At 50.8% G+C, this 12,649-nt stretch overlaps 1 protein-coding gene across 1 annotated transcript in view; it reads left to right on the forward strand.

Annotated features, from left to right (window-relative positions):
• The window catches only part of SPATA13 (spermatogenesis associated 13), a 56,258-nt gene that overhangs the window by 9,335 nt on the left and 34,274 nt on the right, over positions 1-12,649 (forward strand). The window contains exons 2-3 of the mRNA XM_068984362.1: positions 4,870-5,235; positions 7,067-7,211. Of these exons, the coding sequence (XP_068840463.1) occupies positions 4,870-5,235; positions 7,067-7,211 (511 nt within the window). The remainder of the gene's footprint in view (positions 1-4,869; positions 5,236-7,066; positions 7,212-12,649) is intronic.

Raw genomic sequence — 12,649 nt, forward strand, 5'->3', positions numbered from 1 at the left:
TTTCTCTTTTGAGGGCTCCCCAAGTGGCTCAGTGGTATAGAACCCAACTGCCAATGCAGGAGATGCAGGATTGATTCCTGGGTGGGGAAGATTCCCAGGAGAAGGAAATTGCAACCCACTCCAGTGTTCTTGCCTGGAGAATCCCATGGACAGAGGAGCCTGGCAGGTGCAGTCCGTGGGGTCACAGAGAGTCGGACACAACTGAGCACGCACACTCAGAGTCAGCAGTATTTCTCTTTTGATTCCATATCCAGCTTTCTTCCCACAGCCTATGGAAAGCACTTAAAACTGTGCCGGGAAGCAAGGGTTAATGAGGCCACACACACGTCTGTGTACAGACGTTGATGACGGGTGTGAATTGGCAGGTCTAGGTCAGGCTTTCTGAGCCCTGGGTGGTTCTGCGCTGGACTGTGAGAAGGTAGACCAGGTGGGGCTCTGGCCCGGCCACCTACACTCAGAGAGAGTGTTTCTAAAGCAAGGGAACACTCTTGGAGAACATGGATGTGGTTACCTGCTGATCTTCAGAGCGTCTGGGGGCCACTGCCTGTGGCAGAGTTGGGGTAGGTCTTGGCTCGCTGGTGTCTGTAGTTCTAGGAAGAGTCGCAATCAAAGCTGTGTCCCCTGGATGGCCGTATTTCAGAAGCACATAAAGTTTGCTCAATGATTCAGTTTTAGAATTTGTGGGACACTTCACATGTGTCTTGCAAGGAATATGTCTCCTGGCAAAGCCTCGCTGTTCGGATGTGCGCTTCAGTCAGGGGTTTTCCCCCATCTGTCCCTCTCTCCCTCTGGACTTCTGCTTTGAGTAAAGTGTACATTTTGGTTTTATGTATTACAATTCTGCACCACCCAAAAGGCGAGCTCTCTCCTTTCCTGTCTCTGGCGAGGCTGCACGGTTTCAAAGGACAGCCACAGCTGGTTCTCCCCGAGCTGCCCCGTGGGCATGAGCTTAAAGGAGCCAGCGTCTCATTTCCTGCCTCTGCACACCTTCCTTTCACCCGCCCCCATCACTTCCTGGAGCGTGTTTGCTCTCAGAAGGATTTGTTACCTGATCAGTCTAAGACAAACGCTGGTTTTCCTAAACCCATCTGTCTGTCACTCTGTTTTTTCTTTTCTGTATCAATGAGGAAAGCAGGTTGCATAAGTGAAAAACAAACAAACAAACAAAGCCCGACAACAACTGCATGTAGATTTGTGATCAGTTTATTGTCTGCAATTTTTTTGTACTTCTACTTTTGCTAGCATGCTGTTTCTGAACCTTTTTATCACAGGATGATGATATAAATGAGTTTTTTCTCACTGTGTGCTTAAGTTGTCTGTGCTGTTTGATTTAGTAAATGAACTAAACAGCCCATAATAGCCTGTTTTTTATATGTGCATACTGCAAAAAATAATAATAATACAAACTTTTCCCCAGTTATTCTCATATTTTCCCATGGTGTCAGAGGAAAATGTTTTAATACACCCTCGTATGTTTTTTTTTGTGGAGGTATGCAAATTAAACTGACAAAAGTTGACTTTTATTCAAGTGAGTAAGTGGGAGTTCACAGAAACTGACTGCAAGAAGTGGTTAGGGCATCTTAACAGGGGAAAGTGGTAGGAAAAGCCACTTATGGAAAATGAGTGACTTTTAGGAAAGATGAGGGCCCTGTAGAATAGGAGGGAGACAGGCTAGTTTTGTGCCAGTGTCTGTTTAGCTGAGGGCTTCTCCTCTCAGTGATAAGAGTCAGTCTTCCCTGGTTGGAAGGAAAAGAATACCTTTTCCTTGCAAGGGAGGGAAGGGATTTATGACAACTGAGTTCTCCTGCTTTCAGGTAAAAGGAAAGCCTGTTCTTACGTGTCTGCAGCTCAAAGTGGTGTTTATTCACCATGGTGTGTTCTGGACCCTGTCCATGGTGACTTGGATTGGACGTAGACGTCCAGGCTGTAAAAATTGAACTGGCAGGTCGGAAGGGAGTGGAGTTTGCCAGAGCCCACTGCCTTCTGAGCAGAGGTGACTTGGTATATCTGGAGAAAGAAATGGCAACCCACTCCAGTATTCTTGCCTGGGAAATCCCATGGACAAAGGAGCCTGGTGGGCTACCGTCCATGGGGTCGCAAAGTGTCAGACACGACTGAGGGACTAAAAAACGACTTGGCATATGGGTGCGTCATGGCGTAGTGGGGACGGGTTACAAGGCCCACACCTGGTGTCTGTTACTGCTGACTGGCTGCGTGGCCCTGAGCAAGTCACCAGACTTCCCTGGGTCTCAGAGTGGCCGCTCTGCCTGCCCTGCCGTCTCTTGACTTGCCTGGTTGTTCCAGCCCTCCCTGGGTGGGGTTCTGTTTTATTTTCAAGTCGTTGTTACACAGTGTCTCGGGATGGAGGGGCTGAAAACACCAGACTCCTAGGGACCGCTGCTTGCTCTGAGCCCAGATGTGGAAGGTCTGCAGGCTGAGCCCTCGTGGTTGTTCTTCCGTGAGGCTCTTTGAGAGCAGTGATTCACCAGGGCTGAGGTAGGTGGGCACTGTGATCCCCACGGTTGCACTTTGTCCTCCCAGGACCCAGACGGGAGCAGTGGCTGAAGCCTGGGGCCACGAGCCAACCCCGGGTCAGGAGGACTAGACAGAAGTCTGCCCACTCCCACACCTTCGGGTTTCTCCTAGTACATGGCATTGCCTCTGAAACAGTCACTTGAGAACTTGGGAAGTGTCGTCGAATTCTGGGCGGCAGGCTCTCTACCTGTGGGGTTGTCTGGTCTGGAATCTGAGATCCTGAGAGGTTAGTGGTGACTCATTCAAGCACACCCAGCTGGTTAGTAGGCTGATCTGGTTTAGCGCTTGCCCCATCAGACCAAGTCCCCGCGTGCTGGGCCACGCAGCAGCCCAGACTCAGTCCCCTTAAGACACATTGTCTGTGAACCTGCTGAGAGAGGCAGCCTTGGATAGCAAATGCAGCCTCTGGGCCATTTCTCCTGCAGGCCTGCGTTACCTGAGCTTTGTTAGTTATCTATTTTATATATAGTAGTGTATATATTGGAGAAGGAAATGGCAACCCACTCCAGTGTTCTTGCCTGGAGAATCCCAAGGACAGCAGAGCCTGGTGGGCTGCCGTCTATGGGGCAGCACAGAGTCGGACACGACTGAAGCGACTTAGCAGTGTATATGTGGGCTTCCCTGGTGGCTCGGTGGTAAAGACTCTGCCTGCAGGGCAGGAGACCCGGGTTCCATCTCTGAGTCGGGAAGATCCCTTGGAGGAGGGCATGGCAACACACTCCAGTATTCTTGCCTGGAGAATCTCATGGACAGAGGAGCCTGGGAGGCTGCAGTCCATGGGGTCACACAGAGTTGGACACGACTAAAGTAACTAAGCAGCAGCAACGGCAGTGTATATCTGTCAGTCACAATCTCCCGATTTATCCCTCTCTCCCCTTATCTCCTGGTAACCGTAAGTTTGTTTTCTACGTCTGTCACTCTTATTTCTCCTTTGTAGGTAACTTCACTTGTACCCTTTTTTTAAATCCCACATATAAGTGGTGTCACATGATACTTGTCTTTCTGTGTTTGACTGACTGATGATAATCTCTGGGCCCACGCGTGTTGCTGCAGATGGCGTTATCCCATTCTGTCTGAGGCTGAGCAGCACTCCGTTGTATTGATGTGTACGCACCACATCTTCTTTATCCATTCCTCTGTTGATGGACATTCGGGTTGTCTCCATGTCTTGGCTGTTGTAAATAGTGCTTCAGTGAATATTGGGGAGAATGTATCTTTTTGAATTATCATTTTGTCTGCATATGTGCTCAGGAGTGGGATTGCTGGATCATATGGCAGCCCTGTTTTTAGTTTATTAAGGAACCTCCATACTGTTCTGCATAGTGACTTCACCAAGTTACATTCCCACCAACAGGGTAGGAAGGTTCCTTTTTCTCTCTACACCTTCTCCGGCATTCATTGTTTGTATATTTCTTGATGATAGGAATTCTGATTGGTATGAGGTGATACCTCATTTTAGCTTTGGTTTGCATTTCTCTAATAATGAGTGATGTGGAGCATCCTTTCATGTGCTTTTGGTCTGTCTGTATGTCTTCTTTAGAGAAATGTTTATTTCGCTTTCACCCACTTTTTGATTGGGTTTTTTTGCATGGAGCTGAACGAGCTGTTTGTATATTTTGGAGATTCATTCCTCAGTTGCCTCTTTTGCAAATATTTTCTCCCACTCTGAGGGTTGTCTTTTCATTTTCTTTATGGTTTCCTTTGTTGTGTAAGAGTATACTACAAAGCTACAGTAATCAAAACAGTATGGTACTGGCACAAAGCCAAAAATGTCAATCAATGGAACAGGTTAGAAAGTCCAGAAATAAACCCACACGTCCATGGTCAATTAATCTACGACGAAGGAGGCAAAAACATACAATGGAGAAAAGACAATCTCTTGAATAAGTGGTACTGGGGAAACTGGACAACTACATGTAAAACAATGGAATTAGAACAATCCCTAATATCACACACAAAAATAAACGCAAAATGGATTAAAGACTTCAATGTTAGGCCGGATATTATAAACCTCTTAGAGGAAAACACAGGCAGAATACTCTTTGACATAAATTGCAGGAACTCCTCACTAGACTAATGAAAACAGAAACAAAAATAAACAAATGGGTGCTGCTTTTCTTAGTATCTTTTATGATGGTTCATCATGTGTCACCAACATCACTACTGAAATTAGGGTTTTAATTAAGCCTCTGATTAAAGACAGGTTTGCTTCTTCCCATCTGTGTTTCAGTCGTGTCTTTCTGGCATATAGTCAACTTGGTGGGGACGGGCGGGGGCTTGTTTTCTTTACCTTCCTGGATACCACCCTTACCTAACTTGTTCGCATTTGAAAAGGTTGTGACCGAGGGGTCCTGGAGGCAGGCTCCCCCACCGGAGGAAGAGAGGACGGAGGCTCAGAGGATCCCCAGGAAGAGACTGGGGTCTGGGAGGAGGTTGAGGCCGCGACCACTCTCTGACTATGGCCAGCTGGTCACCCGAAGTCTGTCTATCCCAGAAGACTCGATCGCCGTGGACCCCCAGAAAGAGGACGCTGTGGACAGTGACCACCAGCCCAGCATGGCCCCCACAGACCCTGCAGACCAGACTCCTGCTGGGGGCTGTCTCCAGGGGGGCCCAAGAAGACGCCCCATCTCCGTGATCGGTGGGGTCGGCTTCTATGGGAGCAGCCAGACGGAGGAGGGGGAAGCCCTCCTGCCCCAAGTAAGACCAGCCATACTGCCCGCAGAGCCTCCTGGCCTCTGTCCTCTTGCTGCAGACTTCCCAGACACGTTTTCCTTTCTTCTCTCTGCCTCGGGGATGGCGTCATCCGCTCACAGCCTTTCTTCCTGACTCTGAAAACATGCATGAATTAGAACTAACCCACTGACATTTGGATGGCTCTGACTAATCTTCTGTCTTTCTGGGATCTCAGATAATATGTGAAACTGGTTTGCTGTTTGTTCTAAATCATCTGGGGAAAGTAGCCGTGCATATTTAGTGAGCTTCCTTGAAGAAGAAATCTGGAAAGAAAATGCTGCTTATCCCTAAAATGGAAAGACAAGAAGAAAATTGATTTTTTTCTAGATGAGAAAGTAATTTTTTTTCTGCCATTTTATTACTCTTTACATGTCAGTTGCAGCTTTGTAACTGTTTCGACAGTAGATTAAAATCTTAATATTATTTCCTTAGTATATTTTAGCAATTCAACAAATACTTATCAATTACCCAGAAAGCCCTTTGAGGATACAAACATTTAAATAAAGGCCCCCATTCAGAAGGAGTTTATATTTGGTGAGGTCTTATCCCAGCCACGGTCAAGTGTTCACATGAGTAAGTGCGGGTTTCATTTTTCTTTTTTTTAACTTGCTAGTTGATATTATAAATAACTCAGGAAGAAAGTGAAAATGGTAGTCACTCAGTCATGTCCTACTCTTTGTGACCCCGTGGGCTGTAGCTCACCAGGCTCCTCTGTCCATGGGATTTTCCAGGCAAGAATACTGGAGTGGGTTGTCATTCCCTTCTCCAGGAGATCTTCCCAACTCAGGGATCAAACCCAGGTCTCCTGCACTGCAGGCAGATTCTTTACCACCTGAGCCACCAGGGAAGGCCTAAATAACCCATACGTTCTCTTGAAAGGGCAGTAACATATTGGTATTGGATTTTCTGTTTGCATTCTCCCTATAACCCTGGCACAGTGCTTATTTATAGCAAATACCCCCCAAATCTCTTGCTTAATTGAACTAATTTGAATTCAGTTAAGGTGAAAGCAGATCATGTTGAAGAATACTGCAGACTTTTTGTTGTGTTGAGATGCTCTACATGCGAGGAAATAATTCTGAAGGTGGCTGTCCTCACCATGGTATCACAGGAAATGATTCTGAATGGAAGCAAATCTCTTCTAATATGAAACACAGTCTAGGGGCGATCTAAGCACTTAAGACAGTTTTTCACTTCAGAGCATCCAAAAGGAGCATAGTAAGATAATTTTCTGCCCCCTAAGCTTGTTTAGGGAACTGGGTAGAGAAATACTGAGAAAGCCTATGGAAAGCATGGACCAACATGGCCTTCAGTGTCATTTTAGGGATGACTCATATGGAAGATCCCAGGGGCTATAGATGGTTCTAAATTGGTGGAAAACCAACTCTCCTTTTAGACAAAGCTCATTGCCCTGTTAGTTAAGGTGAACAAGAACCGTGTTCCGCAGATGCTGGTCCCTGCCTGCGGGTGGGTGTGTATGTGTGTGGTGTGTGTGTGGGGGGGTGTGTGGGAAGGAACTGTCTCGGGCCTCAGTCACTGGCACTGCCTCAGCTTCCCTGGGGGTGCTGCTGGACGCGTGTGGGTGGGGGCCGTCACTTCCTCCACCGTGGTCTTTCCTGAGTGTCCCCGTGGGTGTGTCCTGACAGGTGACTGACAACCTGACACCCTGGGGGTCTGCACTGGGTTTCCACGTTGGAGGAAGGTTGCCCTTGAGTCTGTGCAGCCGTGATCTGGGGCTTCGAGGCTCCCAGCCCCACTTCCTGCCTCTCCTCACCGCCCCTCCTTTCCTCTGCAGCCCGCCACCCGGCCGCCCGTGCCCGCACACCAGGTGCCGCCCTACAGAGCGGTGTCAGCCCGGCTGCGGCCCTGCGCCTTCTCCCAGAGCACCCCCATCGGACTGGACCGTGTGGGACGCCGGCGGCACCTGAGAGCGTCCAACGGTGAGTCTCACAGTCCCCCCCAGGCAGGTCCGTCTCCCGGAGGCGGGTGTGGAATCGTTGCTCAGTCTGGGAACCCAACCTGTTGCACCCGTCTGGCCTGCCCTGGGCCCAGGGAAGGCACCCCGTCCAGAGAAGGTGCCCTATGGGCTCTGTGTCGTCTCAGAGACCTTGACCTTGGGAAGTCTGGGTCCTGGGTTCCTGCTGTGGTGATCTGACCATGAATGGGCTCCTGGGGATTTGTCTTAATCCTCTGAAAGCTCTTCCTGAGTGTCTGAGATTCACCTGTTTATCTAATAGATGGTATACGCATGGAAGACTTTATCTAATACAGCCATGCGTACGCCGGCCTGGGACTTACCCAGTGAACACTTGCCGACCTGACTTCAGGTTCCTGAGTGCGGACACCAATGTCTGAGCCAGCCTGCTGGTTGGACAGTGGCCTGGCTGGCTCACGGGCAGGGATAGGACGGGCAGTTTTGTGGGGCAGACACCCTCCCGTGTGCTCTGAGGATTAATTCATCTGATCTCAACTCAGTGCTGAGCGGATGCTTTTGTATTCCTCGCTTTACAGATCAGAAACCCCAAGTGTAAATAGATAAACCACCCAGGAAGTGGCAGAGAAGGGACTTGAATCTATAATCAGTTAGAATTTTCACTGCAGGCCCATGTTTTTAACCACTGAGCTGTGCGGACTCCTTAAATAGAGGCAGTGGATGGCTAGCCACCGGATAGTTTCAGTGCTGACTTTTTCTGTCTTGGCTTTGAGGACGAGCCTCCCCCGTGAGCGTGAGTGAGGGACGGGGCTCTCGGAGGCCTCGCCAGCTGGTGGGTATGCTCTCCATGTGATGGTGGTGACCAGAGCCACAAGAAGGGGCAGGATTTAAAGAGTTGTTTCTGGAGACTTGGAGGAGAGTATTGCTCGGTGTCACTTAGATTTCAGGGAGTGGGAGGAGGAGGGACCAGGGCGCGTGAAGAAGTGACCCAGAAATGGTTACCCTGGGAGTGTGTCCTGGGAGGTCTCTGCCTGGGGTTGAGCGAGCGGCTTGAACATATGGCTGAGGAATTGTCCCCTCCTCTCCCACCATCGAGTGGCCTGATTTCTACCCCAGGAGGAACCCAGTCTGAACTCTCATCGGACAGGGTGACCAGAAAGAGGAATTGTAGGGCGGCTGGGGGCGAGGAAGTTTTCGAGCATCTCTTGATTTGTGTCCTCTCGGCCGAGCAGCTGGGGCCCTGGGATCGCGCCCCCTCCCTCATCCCAGGGCCCCTGCCTCTCCTCGGGCCAGGCTTCCATCCACACTGGTTCTGAGTGCCTATTCCTGTTCGGTTCTTGCCGCTGTTTCCCTGCGAACTTCGCTGTGGTTACTGGAATAAAGCCCCAGCCTCGTAAGGAGTTCGCAGGCTCTGCCGCCTGCCTACCTGCCGTCTGCACCTCTCCTCCTCCTGCCCGCTCTCCTACCCACCACCCGGCTCGCACCCTCACTCTGCCCAGAACCTCCTTCCTTCCCTTTACACACGGCAGCGTTTGTTCTGCCCAGAACTCAAACCCACTGCCCTGGGGATCCCGGTGACAGACGCATCGTCAGTCATCCTTCTGCTCAGCAGCCCCTTCTGTCCCACCCAGTCGTCAGCGTCTGGTGACGTATCTCAGGAAAGTTGTCACAAGGAGAGAAAAGGCAGCGTTACTTGTGATGGAGAGGAGTTGAAGCAAGTGTCCACTTTTGGTGGAATAGTGAGCCCAGCGTCTACGGGTGACCGCTTCAAAACAGCTTATAGCATCGTCAGGAAAAAGTCTGTAACAACGGGGAAAGTGACCACTGTAATGTGAGAAAATTAAGGAAAAAAAGGAAATAAAGTCACACATATATTGTTTTATTTACTAGGGCTGCCGTCACAGAGTACCACAAACTGGGTCCTTTCAGCAGCAGAACAGAATTGTCTCCATTCTGGAGGCTGGAAGCAGGGCGGTTTCCTTCCGAGGCCTGAGGTGGGAACCCTCTGCCATTTCTTGGTTCCTGGCGGCCTCGGGTCCCCTGAGCTCGGCGTCTGGCTGTATCTCCCTGGTCTCTGCTTTCATCTTCACGTGGTGCCATAAAGAATTAAGTCACTGTCCTAATGACCACGTGTCAGCTGGATCATTTACGAAGAGCTTGTTCCAAATAAGGACACATCCTCGCTGGTACTGGGGGTTAGAATTTCAGCATCTTTAGGGGGGTACACATTCAGCCCATAACAAACCATGATTGCAGCCCTATGCAGCATGCTCACATGTGGCCAAAGGTTTAACACGAGTGTGCAAAAGTGAAAATACTGTAGTTAGGCGGGCAAGAATGTGGATGGTTTCTCCTCCAACCCTGTACTTACATGAACAGTTTATTTCTGTGCTTTCTGGAACCATGTTTTGTTTTGTTTTGAGTTTAGTGTTCTTTTGTTGAGAAGTAGCAAAAACTCACCCTGCCTAGCTGGAGCAAAAAGAGACTGTCTTGGGAGGGTGTCAGTGTCCCCAAAATTGATGGGGTGGCTGGAAATGCATCTAGGAAACACCTGGCAGTCAGGGTGGCCCCTGGGAGCTGGGAAGCCATGTGGAAGGAGCTGAGGAAGACACCGTCCATCTGTCCTTGAGTCACTCACTCAGGAGTCAGAGTCCCAGGAAGGGGGTTCAGCCCCCCAGCTCAGGTGATGGGTCCACCAACACGGGGCACAGGGACCGGGAGTAGGATGGGTCCTCCAGGGATGAAGTGGTGAGTGTGTGGATTCCCCGACCACGGTGGAGGAAGGTCGCTCCTCCAGGGAAATCATTCATTCATTCATTCATTCACTCATTCATTCAGTGTCTGCCAAGGGCCTGCCATGTGCCAGAAGCACAACAAAGCGCCTTTCATCTCACAGGTCCTTGTGTGGGGATGATAAGTTAACAAGGAGCTGTAACACCACGGGGGCACCGTGAAGAAAGGTGAAGCAGGTGGAGGGTGTTCTTTGGGGGGAGGAGGTGGTGCATGCAGCTTGCGGGATCTTAGTTCCCTGACCAGGAACTGAACCCAGGCCCTCAGCAGTGAAAGCACGAAGTCCTAACCACTGGACCGCCAGGGAATTCCCAGGCATTCGTTTTTTAAAAGGACATGGCACACCAATTCCATGTCTAATGAGAACCCTCTTCCAGTCTTTCCCTGGAAGCAGCCCAGAGGCTCATCAGTCACTGCTGGTGTCTCCAAGTCCAGGGCCTCCGATCAGGTCCCTCCCTCCTGCAGGCCCACCACTGTTTGTGCCCAAAAGTAAATTTAAGCAACACACGCATCTCACAGTGGAAAGAAGTGGGAGGAGAGGAAACAGAAAACACAAAGAGATCACACGTGCACATGCCCGATACCAGGAAAGGGCGTACCTCCCCTCTGCGGCTGGCTGTGGGTGCTGTCTCTCCTTCTGCAAGTCTGGTCCCCGCGCACTGCAGACCCCCTGCTCCTCACAGCACCTGGTGCTTATCTCTGCCCTCTGAGGTGCTCCAGGCCTATTCTCCAAGATTCTGAGCTTGCTTCCAGTCGTCACAGTCTCCTTTATTCCCCTCTTAGTTGAAAACCTGTCAGTCTGCAAAAAAAGAAAGAAAAATATGTGGAGCGTCCGCTCTGAGCCAGGCACCGCTGTTACTGTTGGAGTAAAGCAGAGAGTCAAGCATCGCAACGCATGTATGTTCCCGCATTTAAACAGAACCAGTGAGTGGATACGCAGGGCTCCCTTGGGCACTAGTGAGCCTTCTGGAGAAGGGGAAGGTGGGAGGGCAACCTCATGTCTCTGAGGAGGTGACCTTGGAGCCAAGACTTGGAAGATGAGCAGGGAGCGAAGATCTGAGGGAACAGAGGTTCCAGTCAAAGGAGCATCGAATGCCCAGGTCAGGCAGGAGCTCAGTGTGTCCGAGGTTCAGCGAGAAGGCCGGTTGCCTGGAGCTCGGGAGTCCAGGGCGGGGGAGGCCAGGGCAGCCCGGAGGCTAGAGAGAGTCTGCATAGAAAGGGCATCACAGGTTTCGAGGAGTCAGGGTTGTTCCAAGTGAAGCGGAAGCCATTGCCAGCTGGGCTTCAGAGAGCAAGGCCGTTGGGGAGTGAGGCCAGAGGAAGGAGGCTGATTGGAGGTTGCCGCATTTGTCCAATTGGGAAATGCTGGTGGCAGAGACCGCAGAGGGCACCACGTTTTCCCTGGGTGCTCATTCCTCATGCACGAGGAGGCTCACCAGCCTAGCCCAGGCTCAGAGCCAGTGGCACCAGGGCTGGGGTGCTGCTAGGAGCCCCTCCTGAGAAGGGAGGAGATTCAGCTTTGACAGAGCAGAGTTACTGGATGGAAAGAAAACACTTTGCAAGTGTATTATTAAGTGATCGTGAACCCCCATGTTGACCCCTCCATTTCTGCACTGCCATGAACAGCGCCCCTCCGGGGAGATTCCAGCAGGACTCTGATAGGCAAAACAAACAAACCCAAATCTAGAATAAGTGTCTCTTCCAGGAAAGACAAACCACCTATTGTGAAAAGGGTCCACTGTAATCAGCTCCCCACAAGTAGCCGTCTGGGTCCTTCAAGGCACCGTATCATTAACTTTGTTGAGGGGACACCCGTGGTTTAGCCCAGGCTTGGCATCCGTTTCTGCCACCAGGGCTGTTTTATTTTTTGAACCCGCTGAGTCAGCATCAAGATGACCAGGAACAAAGACGGGCATTTGCGGGGTGTACATAATGTCACACAGTTGTTAAACAGCCTCGTTTGCGGTGGATTTCCATGGGACGGGTGGTTTCCTGTGCCAGGGTGTGTTCTGATATGTCCAGTCACATCCTCCCCAGAGCAATCCGGTAACCCACAGTGTGCTTCCCAGGCTCCTCCAGGGGCTTCTCAGCCAAGCCATTCACTCCGGTCCACATGTGTAGCCCCTACTGAGGCCTCTCAGTCAGAAATTTCTGACAGAGCATCGCTTAGAAGCTGGGGCACCTCCCTTTCTTGGGCTCCATCACCAAGGAATTCACAGGAAGGAAGGGTTGTAGAAATGGGACCCCCACCCCATGGTCATCTGCCTTCTGCCTCAGGAGGAGGCTCTGAGTCAGAACCAGTTTAGCTCTGGGCGTGGGGCGAGATCCCCGGATCCCTGTGGTGGTGCCTCACGTGTGCCTTCTGCCCACTGACTTGGGGATTTCCTGCCCCACGAATCAAGCAGCACCTTCATGGAGTCTCTCGTCAGTTTTGTCCCTAGGGACCCTGTGATAAGTTTAGCACAGCCAGAGGTCCGGTGGGAGGGACCATCCCAGTAACCAAGCTGGCTCTGCCACCCAGGACAGAAATGACATCTGCTCTTCCGTGTAGACCTCACACCACCACGGGAGTCCTGGATCCCTTGGCCCCTGGCCCACTAACAGATGCTGCCTTGTCCACCATGTGGTTTGGGAAGCCTGGGGGATGGTGAGAAT

The sequence above is a fragment of the Capricornis sumatraensis genome, chromosome 12 (genome assembly GCF_032405125.1).
Source record: "Capricornis sumatraensis isolate serow.1 chromosome 12, serow.2, whole genome shotgun sequence".
NCBI classification, from domain to species: Eukaryota; Metazoa; Chordata; class Mammalia; order Artiodactyla; family Bovidae; genus Capricornis; species Capricornis sumatraensis.